This window comes from Gavia stellata, chromosome 10 (genome assembly GCF_030936135.1).
Source record: "Gavia stellata isolate bGavSte3 chromosome 10, bGavSte3.hap2, whole genome shotgun sequence".
NCBI classification, from domain to species: domain Eukaryota; kingdom Metazoa; phylum Chordata; class Aves; order Gaviiformes; family Gaviidae; genus Gavia; species Gavia stellata.
In genome coordinates this window covers 8,644,018-8,662,855 of record NC_082603.1, presented here as the reverse complement: position 1 = coordinate 8,662,855, position 18,838 = coordinate 8,644,018, and the positions used below count along the sequence as shown (strand labels likewise).

Genomic DNA, 18,838 nt, shown 5'->3' with positions numbered 1-18,838 from the left:
ATAAAGCAGCCCACCGCTACCTCGCGTGTGCAGTTTGACAGATGGACAGGAAGGCAGCTGGACACGCAGAGCGCCTGGCTGGCTCCCAGTCCAGCCACTACAGTGATGTATCACTTCACAGACAACGGCTCATCTTCCTGGGTTTGTTTTTTTGGCAACTTAATTTTTTTTTCCCCTCTTATTTTTTGTTTTTATTTTTTTTTGTAGAAAGCATTAAAAAAATCTGCAGCTGTTAAAAAAAATCTTTTCCCTTTAGAGGCTGGACAAGGTTTTATTGACAGGTAAATAATCGGTGTGAGTATGTAAATAGCAGCGACCCCACTGACGCGGCGTCCCTCAGCAGCGCAGCCAGCTGCGGGGACATTATGACTGGCTCGGTTTGGTCATTGTCACAGACCTGGGACACTGGAGTTGCCTTACACCTAGTGTTTCCCTAATTCCTGTTCCTGCCCAACCCTCCTCAGGCATCGCTTCAGCGCAAACACCTGCCCATCCCCATGGCAGACTCCACACTCCAAAGGGGATCTCCTCTCCAGACCTCCCTAGCTATGCACGTGGTTTGTTTTCCAAACCAGACAGTTGAACTCCTTCCAGACTTGCTGATCTCTCATCCTTTGGCAGCAGGAAGAAAGACTGGCCATCTTTTTTTCCTAGAAATACAGAGGGAGGGGGCCAAACGCACCGTAACACGCATGATCTTCCGCAAAATCCGTTCGAGCTGATCCATGGCTCCCCCAGCCCACTCACACCAATGAGGTCTCAGGTTAATAAGCAGTGCAGTTACTCAGCTATTTGCTCGTAAGTGGTAGGTGTTCTTGGGCAGGTTGCCTGCTCCTGCCAACTCCCCCACGACTTCATGTTGTCAGCACATCTATATTTAAGACTGGGGTTTTTTGCCTTTGTTTAAAGGGGTTTTCTTCCCTTGTAGTAAACTTAAGAGTTAATAGAAAAAAGTAATTCAAAAGTAATCCAAGCACATCTGTAATTAATTCTGCAGGAGAGGGCAGAGCGACGCAAGTCAGAGTTGGCACGCAATTCCTGGCTCCTGGTGTGCAGTCCCCGGGACGGACAGAAGGTCCCTCCGCTGGGCACGGCTAGAAGTTAGATTTGGAGTGTCCAAATATGCAGATGGGAAAGTGCTTGACATGAGAGGACCACTGTGCTGCCAGCTGAAAGAACTTGACGTCGTTCCACTCCACCCCGTCGATCAGGACTGCAGGGGAGGGTAAAAAGAGAGGAAAGTTAGAAAATACCGAGTGGAAGTGGCCAGCCTGAAACAGCTTTGCTAGAAATCTCCCTGCAGTCAGCAGAGGGAGGCTTGGCCACATTCTGTGCTCAGGGTACGCGCTGCTCTGCCCGGCCACCCCACAGCTGTAAATAGCTGCGCACACCGGGGAGAAAGGCTCAAGAGCAGACCAGGTTTAGGGAGAACAGCTCAGACTGTTGTTCCAGCATTGCTCACTGACACTGGAGCTTCCCAGACTGCTGACTTCAGTGTCACCTGATCTGATTTCTTGAATTTTCTAAACACACTTCATTTTTTTTTGGGGGGGCAAACGCTCTCTTACAGAGATGGACATCAGACTCTCCTCGCTGGCACTCTTAACCAGGAGATCCGTGTCTCCTAAAGAGGTGACACACGTTTGTGACCACCCCTCAGACTCACCAGTCTCACAGGGACTGGGCCAGCATTAAGGAGATGACCTAAGCAGCTCCCTCTGCTGTTAACAGCGGTGAGGATTATCAACTGAATAGGCTACAGGGATATTTTTGATACTGGATGCACAGCTCCACTGACAGCCACTTTAGGTCTGCCTGCAAGATGCATGTACGGCTCCTGCTGTGGCGTGCCTTTGCGCCAGAGTCCTGCCTAGAGGAGCAGCCACACTCTCACCGCTCTCCGCTGTCACTTTTGCAGATGTGCAAGGGAAATAGAATGACAGGGAGGGGAATGGAGCCTGGCCCAGCCCTTGTCCTTATCCAGGGCACTGATTCACAGGAGTTCCTAGGTAAGGGAGGATTTTCCCACATCCCAGACCTAATAAGCATTCCCCCATGCTGGACACATCCAAGGCCATTCCCCAGGAACACCCCCATTATGTTGGCTCCAGGGCATGGGGCAGGACACCAGGTCAGTCCTTTGCCTGGAGGACAACGCTAGCAGCTGAGCCTTACCCAAGAGCCCGACAGGATGCAAGCGCTGCACTTACCACGCAGCATGTTCTGCTGATGTTTTGCTGTGCAAATCAACCTGCTGATTCCTTCAATACACTGGCTCTTTGACTCAACCTCCTTGTCTTTTGTTTTCTTGGGCAAAAACATCACTGGAAGAAAATCAAACCGGCACACGGTGAATCTCTGCCGCTCACAGGAGCGACACCAAGAGTTGTTTGGTTCTTGCATTTAACATTCATGTCTGAAAATTCTAACTCTAATTTTAACTCCTAAAATCACCCCTGTTTGGCAGGAGTTTGACTACGTCAGTGCTTAGCACCATAACCTACGCACATAGACATCTTAGCCCTAAGTGCCTCTATGTGAAGCATTCCCAGCTCATAACCCAGGCCCCAAAGGGCATCTTCAGGGTAACTCCTCCTGCTCTGCTGGGACACCGGGGTAAACAGCTGCACCTGTAACGGTCCCCAGCCTGCGCCCTGTGCTGGGCTGACGGGATCTGCCGGGCGGCCGCACCACCTAGGGGGAGTCCCACACACTGCACACGGCGGCCGGGCTGCACTGCGCTCCAACCTCCCTGCAGCCTCTGCAGGCAGGTTTGCTGCACTAACAGCAGCCCAACACGAGCTGGGCTGCACAGACACCTGGAGAGCAGGAGGGACTACAAACTATGGGCAACTGGTGGAGAGGGAAGGCGTTAGGAGAGCTAAAAAGGGTCCAGTTCCCCAAGAACTGTCCAAATGCGTGAGCAAAGATGTACAAACTGGCTCCACAAAAGCTGGTGGTGTTGAACGCCACTGCTCCAGGCTGGGCCAGCCCCAGTGAAGAATATTTTGAGTGTCTCAGGATGGCTTCTCCCAGAGGCATACCACTTAAAAAGGATGTGGTCAGGTGTTGGTGGCACTGGTACCAGCAGTGCAACAGCTACGTTGGCCCAGCAGTGAACTGGCTGCAGAGTTATGCACCTACGTTCTGCAGCCACAGGTCCAGAAGGCTCTGCTGGCCTTCCCTCAGAGCCCCCAAACCCCTTGCTTCCACCAGGAATGACTCCCAGGCCCATGGGCAGGAAGATGTTGTGAAGGACAGCTATCGGCAGTTGAATGTAAGTGCAGAACTGCCTTACTGCTTCCTTGAAAACACTTCTCCGCAGAGCTGTTCTCAATTTCTAATGTTTCACGTTACCAAGGCCAGGAGCAAATACAGAATTACTGACAATATTTAAAATGCATTTTTTGTTTGTTTGGAGAAAATAAACTCAAAGCCGTGATTTTAAGAGCAGAAGATTAAACAAGAAAAAAGTTAATATCAGGCTTTGCACTGAGAGCATTTCTCTTCTACCTCCTTTTGTCCCACAAAGCACTCTGTGCAAGAACGTAAGAGCTCTTGTAGAAGAACTTACATTGCTGCAACACTGCTCTGAGTGACACCATCTCTTGTATGTACAAGCACATTTCGCAATGGCTTGGCAGGTCTGGCTGGTGCGTTTGTCCGGCTGTGACAGTGGTATTTTAACACGAGGACACCGCAATGAATCCAGCAAAACGTCTGCTGGGGCTGCTGCCATATGCTGCAACATGATGGGATGCACGCACGTCCTGCCTCTGTCTGCACCTCTGTCACGTGGCAGAGGACAGACCAGAGCACAGAGCTGTACAGGCTGCAGGGTCTGCCCTGACTCTGGTGGTCAGGGCACAAGCTGCCTCTTACCTAATCCAGCACCCCAAACCAGCACCAGCAGGCTCACAAGGAACGCAGGGAAGCTGTCCAGAGCAGCGTACCTCCTGGCTTTCTGCACAGCCACCCACAAATGTCCTTGCTCTGTCCCCACCTTTGTTCTTTTGGGCTATACCATCTCAGCTGTTCAGCTGTAAGTGTGAACACATCCCCTTTTTACAGCACAAAGAGGAACCACCCTTTCAAACTCTATCATCTTATGCAGTCATTTCTTATCCACAGACAGACTAGGATTTTGGGGATAAAAATATGACTAAGGTGCTGTAATGCAGGGCTGACAAGTCAGGCAGCCCTGGAGCGGCAGAACAGGGAGAGCAGCATTGCATTCTTGGCCTTTGGCAACAGTAAATGTGTCCACCTTACCCTTCTTGTTCTTCTCTTTTGTCACAACTGTCATGGACATCGTTGGAGTGGTGGCAATCTCACCGCTGGTAGGTAACCTGCTGACCTGGAGGGACCGGAAAGTGCATTTCAGTGTGTTTTTGGTAGTGGAGGGGTCCTTCTTCTCCGGGTCTCTTTTTCTGTCCATGGGTGGAGCTGCAATCCAGTAATCCACCTGCAGGCCCATCAATTCAGCACCAAGGCTCTGGCTGGAAAACAAGAGGAGAAGTAATTTCTGCACAGCACTCAGCAGAGTTCCCCCCCATCTGTGCTTTGTCAGTGGCTGCCGTTCCTGAGCAGATGGTCAGAGGACAAGTGCCTGGCTCTTTGGGAAATCAGGCAGCAACGTTTTGTAGTGAGACCCGATAATCACAAAAGCACAAGTCATCACTCAGTGATGCAGTCTGGGTCACATTACATGGTGGCATCGGCTTGGCAGCACAGAACTGCAATGAGCTGAGACAAGCTGACCTGCTGCACCGCCACAGGGACAGGCAGTAAGAAAGGGAGGAGACAAGCAGTTCCCTAACACTATGCCAGGTTCAGTGACCTAGCCAGCAAAGACAACCCCTGAGGTGGCCCAGATCACTTCCAGTTGTTGAGTGGGGAAGAGGGGCTGTAAGCATCTTGCTGCTGCCTCCTGAGCACTGATGAGTGAATGACTCTGGCCAAGCACAGCACTGCCAAAATCATCTCTGAACTGGGGCAAACAAAGAGCTGGTGGGTCCGCGAACATTAGGCACTCAGTTCCCAGCCTCCCTGACTACTTCCAACTCTACGTCCATAAGCTCTTCCTGCCACCAGCTACTTCCCTTCCTGTCCGGATGCTCCACCAGGTCACACAGGATCTCTGCTCTCCCCAGGTCCCTGTAACAGAGTTGGCACTGGGCAATCCACCCCACAGCCCTGTTGCAGGCTAGGGAATTCCTGTTCTGGGAAAATGCTCTGCCAGTCCTGTAATGTTTACTAAACAACAGCAGACTTCACGACACGATCTTCTGTTGAAAACTCCCGCGCATTGTGTGGTAACAGATGCGCGTCACGAAAACACACTACCAGCCCTTCCTAGGCCAGAAAAGGGAAGATGAGCAGCCTGGGAAATCCCACCCCTTGCCCGCCCCTGCCTCTCGCTAGCTAACCCCGAATGGAGCAGGGGTTTATCATGCAGCAGACCTACGGCTGACAGCCTATTCTTCTTCCTACACAATGACAGAGTGTTGAATAGTATGCAAGTACTAGACAAAAAACGAACTAGTTGATCTACCCGTCTGTGTCCCCTGGTCAAGAAATGGCAATTGTTAAGGAAGATGAATCTGTGATCTTGAATGAAATATGCATCCCTCTACACCTCCTGTCTAATAAGGAACTCTCAAGGTAAAACAAGGATGGCCCATTGTTAAGATCCTCTCATTTCCTTTTCATTGCCATTTATTCAGCTGAAAGACAGACTGCAAAACCGAGTTCATCTTTGATCACCAAAACCAGGTTTTGAGTTCTCAGAGCAATTTCAAAAGTGAGATTCTTTAAGGATGATGTTTTGGAGATGCAGCTTTGGATTTTAAGGATCCTTTGCATCACATTTCTCAGGTCAGTTGTAAAGACAAAGCACCCCAACATTCACTATGCCCAGGCAGGATTTTCTGTTCCATTCCCAGTAAAACATGTGGCCTAATCTTTCAGTCTGGGTCACCCTCCACCTCCTGTACTGTCACATACAGATCAGTGGAGATGGAACAACGTTGAACCTAAACTTCCTCATTTCTTGACGATTTTACCACACAGCATGAAACCAAAAAGTACTGGATTCCTAGAGCCAGGGTGTCAACTTCAGATATATCATGACCATGGCTCACAACTTTAATAGCCTACACTCTTGTGGGTACAGGTTCCCAAACCACTTCCCCCTTTGGAAAGCCCACACAGAGCTCACACATTAGAATTCAGCTCTGCTCTCCAGAGCCTGCGCAGCCCCCAGCTCTCTGCACTGCCAGCCAGCTGCTGCTGCGACCAGCCTGGGGCAGACAGGACTCTCCTGCCACCAAACCACAGGGGTCCAACCGGAGGGACTTGGGGAACTGGGCCTCCTGGCACAGGCTAACGGCCACTAACACCTTCCAGTCGCTGGGCACGTGCTAAACTGGGATTTCCACATTTCCATTGCCTCTTGTTAAAAGGGAACTCTCAAGCCAGTTTAAGAAGTCAGAGGTTAAAGGTCCCCGCAGGGCTCTCCAGGGTGGGCAGGAAAGGTCCCCATTCTGTCTCCAACAGGGACAGTAGGAGATGCTGCTTAGGGAGAACATGTGAGACCAGCCTCTAACTGCAGAGCATTCCCTTGGACCTCCCCAACCTGACAATCACAGGATTAGGGATGTTAGAGGGAACATCCCTGAATCATCCTTTAGTATGCATTAATGGATCCGCTGTCCATGAATTTGCCTAACCCCTGTTTGATGTGCTGGTCGTGCTGCCACAGAAGTAGCAGAGGCAGACATGGTCCCAATATGCCTTTCCTGCTGCGTGCAGAAGTCCCTTCCTTTCTCCCTTTTAATTGACTTGCCAGTGTCACTGTGTGCTCCCAGGTCTTGTACCACAGGTTTGGTGAACGACAGTTCAATATTCAACAAACCCACCACCACTGTGATTTTTGCAAAAGTCTGGAGTGGCTTACCTCTTTCTCCTCCTCCCCCAAACAGCAGAGACTCCCCTCACAAGGCTGCTGCTCTGTCCCTTTGATCTTGTTAACTCCCCTGTACCTTTAACTTCACCACGTGCTTCTGGGTACCAGAACTGCACACAAAGCGTTAGACAGCTACACCAACGTTTTATGCAGCAACAAAATGAGAGTCCTGGCCAGGGCAATTCTTTACTGGCAGTTTTCTAGGGGTTTCCTCCCTTCACCCCTAAAAATTTCAGTAAGCCAGAGGTTCACGTTGCCTACAGGTGCTGTCTCCTTACTGTTCTGATATGCTTTCAGGCACATGCGTGAATGGGAACTGCAATTCCATTATGCCACCTCCCAACTGTCAGCTCTCCCCTCGGAGAAAAAGCCTGCTCCTTCCAGAGTCACTCTGACCTTACGCTCGCTTCATCCTCAAAAACATAAGGATCGTGAGGGATTAGGCTAGCACCCATGTGTCTTAGGGTCAGTATTTTCTTGGGCTACATATCTACCCCAAGAGAATCCAGTCTCAAAGGGAAAATACCAGCAGATGGAGAACACAAACCTTCCCAAACAGGCTGCCACAATGGCTCATCAGAATCAGGGTTTCTGCCAGACTATCAGAAACAAGGCTGCCCCTTCTAGCTCAAATGTGTCTGTCCTTGAGCAGTGCAACCTTCCCATCAGGAACAAGATCCCCTCTGTCCTCCCCAGCTCCTTGTTGGCCAGTAAGGACACAGTCACTCCAGAGGCAAAAGAGGTGAAGGGGAAAGGTGACAACTTCGTTTGCTAGGGAGGAAGAAAGCAGAGCTATGGGTTTTCCTTTAGAAGACTTTTCCTCTCTCACGAATATGTCAGATAAGACTGCCAAGGGAGCTGTAAGGAGACAAAACATGCTTTACCTTGAGGACGAGAAGCTGCCTGTGACAGACGGTGAGGAAGGTGGTGTGGGGGAGGCTTCTTTCACAGCAGGAGACACAGAGGGTGGGGTAGAAGAAAGGACACTGGAGCTTGAAGGAGCTGCGTCATCAGAGTCACCTTGCAGAAAAGAAGTCAAACTGTTTGTTTGGGTTCATCTCACAGCCCAGCACATGCACGCTGCAACAGCTCAGTCTCTTTGCCCACGCTCCTGCTACACAGGTTTGTTCAGACTCAATCCAGAGATCAGCTAGCCCATCAGTTCTGACTGCCTCCACACTTAAACCACGGGACTTTCTATGTTTGGGTAAGAGGCAGGCACAGACATTCACACTCCTCTGGGCTCCCCACATGGCATCTGCTCTCCTAGGGTTTGCTCCCACCTGATTTTGAGCCTCCTGCACAGTCAGAGCCCAGCCCATTGATCCCTGCTGGGAATCTACCCCCACAACCACTGCGGGGCAGCACCACTCTGAAACTCTTGGAGAATCCAGTACCTCTGGGCTGATCACAGGGATCTCCCCATTCCCTCTGCTTTCATCCTCCACAAAGGCATCACTCCTTTCATGATGGCCCTTTAGGATGGTGGGAGCACTGTGGCAGCAAGGAGTGACCCACAGAAGGGCTGCCTCCACACACAAACCTATGTGTAACCCAGGCCACAGGAATCTGGTTTTAACAGTGAAGCAGTATAAGCAACAATCCCAACAGATGAGAAAAAAAAAAATTCTTAATAGTGCATATGAAGGAGAAGAAAACAAGTTCAGATTGATAAAATAGCACTACTCCATGTCCATGTGTGTAAGCAGGCAGTATTGTGTAAATCAGCTTTGCACTCCGCCATTAAAAAAAGGGTCTAAATTTGTTGTCAGATTGGCAAACTCATGGCCTATCCTGGAGTTCCCAGTGTTAGGCACATGTTTCAGATTGATTTTATTAGGCAATTGGCCCCAGCGTAGGGAAACAGGCATGAACTTCCGATGAAGTGCCTCCCCAGTTTGGAGCAGGAGCCTCAAATAACTACAGCGGTGAATCCACCCCACTGAGAACACACATAGGAAAAACAGGTGTTTGCACATATATGAGCGGAGCTTCGCTGGATGAGGGTGTGGGAATTTCAGCTGGCCTGAAGCTCCTTGTAAAGTAACAGGAAAAAGGGCCTCCTTCAAGAGAGAGGCATCTCTTTCTGCGGACAGCCACTGGGAGTCAAGGCAGCAGAACTGGGAGCTAATAAAATCCAATGCCACCTTACAAAACTCCAAGACATCAGCAATGGACAAGTTTGTTCAGCCTGTGAAGTCAGGCTCCCACCACCTGTACGACACTGAAAGTACACACAAGATACTTGTTACCTGACGTTGCAGAAGATTGTTCCACTATTCCAACCTTCACCACCTAGAGGGGGCAAAACAGAAGAGCTCTATGAAACAGGAGTCCCCTGAACTTCAGGAACCCTCAACCCCCAAAATAAGCTCATCCCTACAGCCCCTTTGGCATTGTCCCTGCAGTCAGAGTAGCATTAAATGTTACAATACGTTAAAAAGTGGAGTCTTAAGAGCCAGGCAGGTCCCAGCAGTGTCCAGCCAAGCTCACAACCCTTCCCTAACGTGTACAAAAGGCAGCACAGACCCTACGGAGCTGTTACAGACCTGCACAGCTCTGAATAGCCCATCGTCAGCCCCGACCTATGGCAACTACAGTGCCTGTCTGTGACACCTGTGGGAATAGGGCAGGGAGGAGAAAGGAACATAAATATCCTTTTAGCATTGCTTCCACTGCACAAGTGTAGCCACTTCTAGGGTGCAGCATAGTTGGGGTTAGGAAACCACAAAAGTAACGAAGTACAGTTTCTGATCAGAGTTTTCTAATCTCCAAACAAGGGAAGTGTCTGGCAAAGAAGATAAAGCTCCTAGCAAAGCCTCTGGGCACAGACAAAGATAAACCACCACATGGGACAGGTCAGAACGATCCCAATCATGCCGTAATAAGGATACAAATGTGTTCTGATATGGGCAACCGCATTTAGGTTAATGATAAATGCCACTGGCAATAATTTGTGGAACAGAGCATGCCACAAACACAAGCTCCCAAGAACACACTACGCCTAGAAAGATAAAATGACCCTTGGTGATATAAAAGCAGGGACCTTCTGTAGCAATAATCTGCTACAGTGCACAGGAATCATTACCCTCGACACTGCAGAGGAGAGACCCTTCTTAAAGTCCTTAAGAAACTTGTATCCAGGGCTAATGTCTACCCTATTTAGATGTTGACAAATGGGAAAGAGCTACAAAGTGATGTCAAGTCAATAAAACCTGCTTTAGAATGAGAAATTATGTCATGCAGTCTATTTAGTTTGAAAATAGAAGATTGTTAAATTCAGATATCGGAATATCAATTCAGATATGACCATCCCTGGACCACATCTCTAGGGAGCACATTTCTGTGCTATGGGATCAAGAAAAAGGACCTAATCATTAGAAGCAAAAAACTTAGCACAGTTCGGGGGGTGGGGTGCGTGCTCAACACTAGATCTTGGAGAGCTGTCAGGCTCTCTAATGGATTCTGTTAGATCCAGTCTTGGAAAAGCCATTGTGAACTCAGCGGTGTGTGCAGAGGCTCCTTAAGAGGGCACTGGCTTGGGAGAAGGAGGCTGAAGGCTCAGTTTGGCCAATCTCCATCCAAAGGGCAACAAATCACGCTCTGGAGTCCAGCAGCCATTGGTGCTGTATGTGTTGAATGCCAAGAGGATGTTTCACAGACTGTAACTAGCTGTGAGCAAGAGGAGGTGAGGCAGAAGAGTTAGGGGAAGAACAAGCAACCCAGAAAACTGCCTACAGCCACCTTGATCTGCAAGCCAGGCAGGAAATCCTCTTCTGGCCTTTTCCCCCTTGCTGGCTGACTGAAGATGCTTGAGTTCAGACACATGGGAGGAAGACAAGGTTAAACACTTCCCCTTCCCTCCACTCAGGGAGGTGCTTGAGACTGCAGCAGTCCCAACAATGCCTCCCTCCAGGAATGCTGCAGCAGCCAGCCTCCTTTCCCTTCAGGAAGGAGGCACATCCTGTTAACTCTCCCGGCAACTGGCTGTCGGCACAACGCAGGCACACGACCACGCAGCCTCACCACCCGACCCTGGCTTTCACGCCCGACTGGCCCCTTGTGAGGCTCTGCTCCCACCACTTCAGAGCCTGGCTGAGCAACATGGCACTGCTCTGCTCGCTTCTGGGTCAAAGACTGCAGAACATCAGTTTTTGCACCCTAAAAGCCAGAGTCCAGCCAACATCAGGAGTCGCAAACTCAAGTTTGCTAGGTCTCTCTCTTCCTTGGCCAGCAGCTCCAAGCAGGCTGCAGCTGAGGGAAAGAGCTTCAGTGTTCATGTTCATCCTCAGACTTTGTGAGACACCTACAGTTGGCCTTTCAGAGTCTCTTCAGATGTGTCTCATGGGGAATTACTGTGTCAGGATCACTTCAGAAGCAAGAATAAGCAGTATTGATTTGACCCTCACTCCCAGCCAACATAGGAAGTCAGCCTGTGGTTTCAAGGCAAGTTTTTTTGGGGGTTGGCAGTGTTATGCACACAGAGCTGTTCACTCTTCCCACTTTCAGACAATCAAATCCAGACTGGAAATGCATTGCTAATGTCAGGACAACGATCATTTTAGAGCAACTGGACAAACACTCTGAGCCCCATTTGCTTGCACATGGCACTGAACTAAATCAGCCACAAAGAAAGCCTTTGCAGAGCCTAGCAGCTATGGTGAGAGAAGCCCAGGACCTTCCAAGCCCTTCTGGGCTTTTCACGTTATTGCAAAAGGTGAAACAACTGTTTCAGAACAACAGTTCTTCACCAGCAATCACAGTTCGTGGGAGGGACAACATCACAGCAAAGGTCAACAGCAGGGAACAAATCGGGAAGATGTGTCTCTCCGCTTCTGCGGAAGACATCTTTCCTTCAACAAACAAAAGTAGACTGTCATCTCAGGAACACTGCAGAGAGAGACTCTCACTCCAAAGAGACACCAGAGTGAAAGCAGGGTCAGCCTGAGGGCAAAAGAGACTAACCTCTTTAACCACCTTGGGATTTCAGATTAGCTCTGATGCACTGGCAGGGATACAAACGGGAATGCACACAAGTTAGCTTAACACAGAGAAGGCAGAACAAGACAGCCAGCACACGAGAAAGATAAGCTACAAGAGTGCAGCAAAACGTGTGAAGAGGACATCCAGTAGCTGAAGAGCAGTCAGTGGATATCCTTTTGGCTGCAGGTCAATGACTTTATACCTAAAACTTAATGAACTGAAGAGCATGATCAAATAAGGGGAGGGAAGCTCGAAAAAACAAAGTACACAGTGTACAAAATACACTGACAGAAGCACAAACACACCCCTGCCTAGATACTCTGCACTTGGCCACCTGAGCTGGGAACATTTAAAGATAAGGACAGGAGGAAAAGCCAAGGATTACTATCCCAAATACATATTCACATAATAAAATGCATTAAATAGCTACTGCCCCAAACTCAAACTTGGCAGACTCTGCACATGGCCCAGCAGCAATTTTCCACCAACTAGGTGCTTTGGTCTGCAGCGAAGGCAGGCTGCGGATCAGAGCACTTCAGCATCACACTTTCCTCTCTGTATTGAATGAACAAGGCAATAGCAAGGCTATGGTGCCTGCTTTGGTGCTGGCAGGCATGCAGCACAGAGCGGCCCAGAGCCAGCTGCCTGGAAATTGAAATACACCCTGTAGTTTGTTGCAGGATCTTAGAGGTTTGCTTATGTACCAGGCAGTTGCATCCAACCATCAGATATGCTCATGCTGATGCTCTACCTTAGAGCACCCACTGCTCCTGCCCTAACCCAGAAACCAGATAAATTTGGGTTAACACTTGTGGATATATTCTAGCCAGCTTGAGACAGCGTAACTAAGATAACACTCACCCCGACAAAGGGAATGAACTTCTGCGAAGATTCTTCATCGGGGCTAAAGACAAAGAGAGAAAAAAAGAGTTGTTAACAGCTTGCTTCCACACCGGGCACAATACTCACTTTATATGTTGCATTCAAGCATGCAGCAGGGACGGACAGTATGCAAGCGCCAGTCCAATGTCTCCTGTCAAGGCCCCCTGCCAACAGGCTAAGAATCTGCATGGGTGGGGAAGAGCACACAGCTTATGGCACATCTCTCAAGGGAAAGGTCTCTTCCTTCCTCCCTCCCTCACGCTTGACAGAGAAACATGCTTTAATGGCATGGCAGTCATTACAGACACACGACCTCCTACTGCAAGGAAATGGATCTGTGCCACAACAACACGGAGAACTGTGCATTACTTACTAGTCCCTGAAGCGCTCTGCACGCATGGCCTTCACACGTCCCACCTTTGGAGTCATGTGCCATACCTTGCATATCCCAGCATCGCTAAAGCAGTTAGCCTGCCACGGGGTTACAAGCCGTGACACGTGGTTATTTGTATAGCACTAGCAAGTACGTACACACACACACTCACGCACACAGACACACGTTCCTTGCCACTGGGAGCTTGCAGTCCCTTAGACAGGCACACTAGAGAGGTCGGGCACCAGAGCACACCCGGTAGATCAGGACACCAACTTGAGAACAGCAAACAGCTAAACCAAACCGAACGAAACACACACCATGTCCCAGAAACAGCTGAAGACAACGCTACACACATTTTGAAAGCAGGAAGGCATGAGCCCCTCCTGCTCTGGCCCTGCCCAGGATTCAGAAGCCAGAGGGTGGAGAAGGGCCAGCAATGAAGGCCACAGTCAAACCTAGCATGAATTAGGGAGAGACTCAACAAAGACAAGAGGGGGAAGACCTGAGTGAGGAGGAAGGCATGCTGAGAGGGCCTGCAGAGCCACTGCTCCCTTCAAGGGCAACAGAGATGAAGATGGACCCACAGTGTGAGGGGAGGACTGCAGGAGCACATCCACATGTTCAGAGGAATTACTGTTCAGCAGTAGAAGTGACTGCATGGGCAAGACAAAATGTTTCTCAGTGGGCAAGCACAGGAAACAGGTAGGAAGCAGACAAAACCTGAGATTTCTCATGTTTCTCTTTTTGTGCATCCCTCAGTGCTCGGAGCACTGCAACATTCAGAGAAAAAACATCCAGCATTGCCTTCATCCAGACTATTGCCGGGTGCAGCACAAATACTTCAGGAAAGCAGGTATTTCTCTGCTGTTTCCAGCACAGATCAGAAATGCACCAAATGCACAAAGGTTGCCAACCACTGTGTGATTAGCACAGGCTGGACAGTTTCCACTAAGCCCTGTGGAAAGAATGGCATAGAACTGCAGCAAACACAACTCAGCCAGAGCTCTCTCTTGGTCCAAAGCAGAGTGTGCTTTTGTAAATAGCCTCTCACTTTGGCTCAGCTCTGCTTACTCATCTCTAAGGCAAAGCCAGGGGCTTTGCTGCCTTCCTACCTCACAATCCCAGGCATGGCACCTTTATTCTTCCCCCAAAGCACATACCAAAATGACTGAGTCCCTGATTCTGTGTTGGAAGCCAGAAAGGTCACATCTTTCCAAACACGGCTGCAGGCCCCCCAGTAAATAAATCTCCTGCGAACATGACATTTTCAGCTCCAGTTTTGCAAAGGGAAACGAGAAACCCACAAAGCTGTTAGCAGCAGCACAGAACAGAGGCTCAGCTTTCTTCTCATTTCTTCAGCTCCATGGGCTGAGAAGCAGGCAGAAGCGAGTCCCGCTGACCAAGTGAGGGAAGCACAATAGTCACCTAGTCATCTCTCAGCTACTGGATGGCTTTGCTCTGAGCTCTCAAAAAAACAAACCATGCCCAATTCCAGCAGAAAACTCATTCTTGTTCCCCCTGGGAGCTCAGACTCCCACTGAGGAGAGCTCAGGGGCAATTCTGAAATAAATCATTTGCTTCAGTCACCATTTATCACAGCTCACAATGATGCACAGACTGTTACTGAAGCAATCCAGCTGGATTTCAGCTTGGCTAGTCTAGTCCTGTCCACATGTCCTCTTGGGAACTCTGATCTTGCGCATGTGTCTCTGAAAATGCAGCTTATTAAAACAGCCGCTCTTCGTGTGGATGAAAGAAAGATGAGATGACCGTGCTTGTTCTCCACATCCTCTTTCAGGCTCTTTCCTGATTATTGTCCTTTGGAATCCCAAAATATTAATCCAGAATCCTTTCACCTTGTAACGGTCTCTTCTATTCCCCTACCACAGCCCTGCAACTTAAATAACCCCTGTCCCTGGGAAGGCAGTTCCCCTTTTTACCTAGGCTGCACAGATTCCCAGGCTGCAGAGGTTTTAGCCCTACAGTGATGTCCAAGATACTGGTTTTATCCATAGGGCTTCTGAAGGCCCTCGTATCTCAGCTGTAATTTAAAGTGAGACCTGACCCTGGCTTGTGATTTTTAACAGTGTTATTGATACTTCACCTCTGTAATTCTGGGGGAAAACAAAAACGAGACCTATGCAGAGAGGCTAGAAAGAAAACCTTTATCTGGATGGGGAGTTGTCTCATCACTAATTTTGCTTGGGGAAAATCCATCCACCTGCAATCGGTCCTTCAAAGGTAAACTGTCCAGAAGTGGACTTGCAGGCTCCCCTCCCTACCCCAAGAAATTAATTCAGATTGAACAAAGACGTATAGCCGAATTTATATGTTTTAGGACTCCTAAAAAGGAGAAGCTGCCATATCTCCAGGAGTCACCCACCTGACAAAGGGAAGGAATAATCTCTGTCATTTCTGGGGCAAAGTACAAACTAAGCTGCAAAGCATTCAGATATTACAGTAAGAGGGACTGAATAATCACTTAGAGCAGTTATGCCAGTTTTTAGCCTTTTAGGGAGATTTCATTTAAGCAACCCAAAACAAATTCAAATGAAGCCAAACACCTGTGATTTCCTAGCAGGAGGGTCTCAGGTACTACCTTGCCCCTTCCAGGCAAGTCCTGCAGGGCAGCAACAGGAAAGAGGGGACTTTTACAACGGAAGGACTAGCAGGCCTCTAAGCCATTTCAGGTCAGGCACTACTAACAGCTCGCCAAGGTTCATCTTTGGTATGAAGCACCTGTCCTTCTCATTGGGCAACTGTAGCTGTCTTCTGGCTAATGCTGTCCCTGTTCCACCAAGTCTCCAGCGGTCCAACCAAACAAAGGGACAACAAAACTCCAGGTCCCCACAACACATCAGATGAGTCACCTCTCTGCTTCCCCATGAAACTCCCGTCCAGCACCCTTCACGTTCCTACAGTGGGCTGGACATACACTCAACAGGACATCCAGCATTTCTCGAGCCTTGACTCCTCTGCTGCACTGCTCTGCCAGGCAAGAGGCACAAGGAAACTCCTGTTACGTTTCCACCAGCTGCCCAAGGAGGTTGATGTAGCAGCCAGCCAGATGACATGGGCACTGCTGAGCCAGAGGAGGGACTGGGTCCATCTCCACCAGCTGTGTTCGTGTTCAGCAACTGCTGCAGGGTGTGTTTTAGAAGCCGCACTCAGAGAAATGACCCGGACTCTGCCTAGCCACTGCCCTGCAGAGCTTCACAGACACGCAGCAGGCAGGAAACAGCATTACCCCTGCTTCCTATTGCCCAGGAACCCTCCAACCCAAGGCACTTGTGCTCCAGGGAAGAAGAGTTGGGGAAGTGCTCTACAACAGACCAGAGTGAAGAGCTTTTGGTAAATGTGTAACTAGGTAGGAAACAACCCAGCCTTCACCCTGACAAGCGCGCAATGCTTTTATTTCCAACAGCCAAGCTGCTCCCCAGCTTCGTGCAAGGTCTATCCAGAAGTCACATGGCATGAGCTGTGCTGGACACTGAATTACAGTGGGTGACACCAGCCCAGGTTCACAGAACTGGTCAGTAATCCAGCTACGCTGGGAATGAGTGTCTGTCGAGTCCCAGATCTCAAATACCGCAGGGTTTCATTCAAGAAAGCAATGCAGAGATACACCAATATTGATGATACACCCCTCCTGGTGAGAGGCCCACCTCTGCCACCATGGTCTCAGCTCCCCAGATGTTGCCTAGACTGCAGAGTTTCTTGACAATTCAGTAACTCGTAATTCTCCCAGTGCTCACAAAGTCAGTCACCCAGTGTAACGCAGACGAGCTGAAATGGCAATTAATTTCCTTCCTTGAACCCCTTCCTCATTGCCAGCCCCCTTGATTTCAGGTAAGGTCAGCAGATGCTCCAAAAGAATGGGACAAAGCTTTCGCACCATTGCAGTCCATCACAGGCAGTACATGCGCCAACCTTTTGCCATGACAAACAGAACAAGAGGACAGGAAGGAGAGCGGTGGTAAGTCAAAATAGGGATAGCTGGCAATAAAGTTATAAAGCAGCTCATCACATACAGCTACATCCTAAAGACTGGCTTGGCTTTCCTTGGACCACTAGGGCTTGTTTAACAGAGCAAATGCTAGGATACTGGGAGATTTGCCTTGCGATGAATTTGTATGTAGCGCTGCTGTTTCTACACGGACCACTGCCTTGAAAGCTGGCCTTGCAGAAGCCATTCACCTCTGGCCTCGAAGGAGAGGGAGTTGCAATAACTTTGTGAACTGAGGACAAAATACACAATGTCCAATAATCATATGATTTGAAGCAGGGGACCCTGCAGAGCAAGGGGGTCTTGGAGGCAGCTCAGAGGGCACAACTCCACTGCTAGCATACATCTGTCTCCTCTCTCTTAAGCTCAGATAAGTCCCATACGTTTGGGATAGCTTGCCAGTAAGAGACTAGTCCTCAATTTTTTGATTACAGGGAGAATATTTGCTGGTCTGCACTCAGATACTGCACAGCTGAACCCCACCCTGAGCCACTTAGTGTCACCTACAGCACTCCAGTTCCAACAGACGGGAACTGAGAAGCCTTTGCTCAGTCATCCTTTTGGAGCTACACTTTTATCCTCTGATGGCTAAGAAGAAGGGAAGAAAAAACCCTACCTTCTCTGTGTTTTACTGCTCAAAGCTACTCTCTCAATAACCCCTTCATCCCCATTCAATCTACATCCTGGGAACCCATATGCGTGGTCCAAAGGTAGAGCAGTCATTTTCAACAGTGCGTTCTGCCAACAGATGCCATAGTTTCAAAGCAGCGAGCAGAATTTAACCTAAAGCACAAACTGTGCATCCCAGACCTGCAGGAACTGTTAAACAAGGCACTAAAGACCAGTTCATGAGGGAAAAGAGATAGGAGATGGAAAAGGGAACCTAAAAGGAACAGATACCTTATGGTAAAATCAAAATGAAAGCTCTTTTTCCTTTTCAGAAAGCAACCAAAGAAAAAGATAAATATGTTATTATACTTACAACAAAGTGATGCATTCATTTAGATAGTGCTAATGGAAACACAATTTCTGTGTTGTTTTTCACAATACCCTAAGTTGCTGCCAATGACAAGAGAGCCACATTTCTAAAGAAAGCCACATGGGGAGGTAACTGCCCATCACTCCATGGGAGAGCTTGCTCCTCTTACCCACTCTCCAGTTTGCTCATGGGGTACTTAGCTGAAAGTAGAAGTTATTTTAAAGCAGACACAACAGAGATACTAAGAGACAGCAGGCTATGCCATGAGTCTGACTAAAAGTCTCAGCAATCTCTCTTCCAAGTAACCTTCTGCAGGGTTTGAGCCTGATTTAAACCTATCAACAGCTTCAGGCATGGCACCACCAAGTCCAAAGGGTCCAAAATCCAAATGGATCAGACCAGCTTGGTAAAGAGGTCATGCACACTGCTGTGAGGGCTAAGTGCTGAAGTGTATTTCAGATGTTTTTCAACAAAGTACCAAACTGACCTTTCTGGGCACATTAGAAACTCAAAATTATTAAATATGTGTTAACAACAAAAATGAACCTGTAATGGAATGAAGAAGGCAGTGGAGACCAGTGCAGAACCAGCAATCGAAGAGTGCAGAGAAAGAACAAGGCAGCCATCGGAAGGGGTTCACCCTGC

The 18,838-nt window shown here is 49.0% G+C and overlaps 1 protein-coding gene across 1 annotated transcript in view; it reads right to left on the bottom strand.

Moving 5' to 3' along the window:
* Positions 1-364: 364 nt before the first annotated feature.
* The window catches only part of PACS2 (phosphofurin acidic cluster sorting protein 2), a 78,700-nt gene continuing 60,226 nt past the window's right edge, over positions 365-18,838 (bottom strand). The window contains exons 19-25 of the mRNA XM_059821642.1: positions 18,115-18,147; positions 12,812-12,854; positions 9,220-9,262; positions 7,852-7,987; positions 4,273-4,499; positions 2,211-2,324; positions 365-1,213 (exon numbers count right to left, since the gene is read on the bottom strand). Coding sequence (XP_059677625.1) covers positions 1,095-1,213; positions 2,211-2,324; positions 4,273-4,499; positions 7,852-7,987; positions 9,220-9,262; positions 12,812-12,854; positions 18,115-18,147 — 715 coding nt within the window. The 3' untranslated portion in view covers positions 365-1,094. The remainder of the gene's footprint in view (positions 1,214-2,210; positions 2,325-4,272; positions 4,500-7,851; positions 7,988-9,219; positions 9,263-12,811; positions 12,855-18,114; positions 18,148-18,838) is intronic.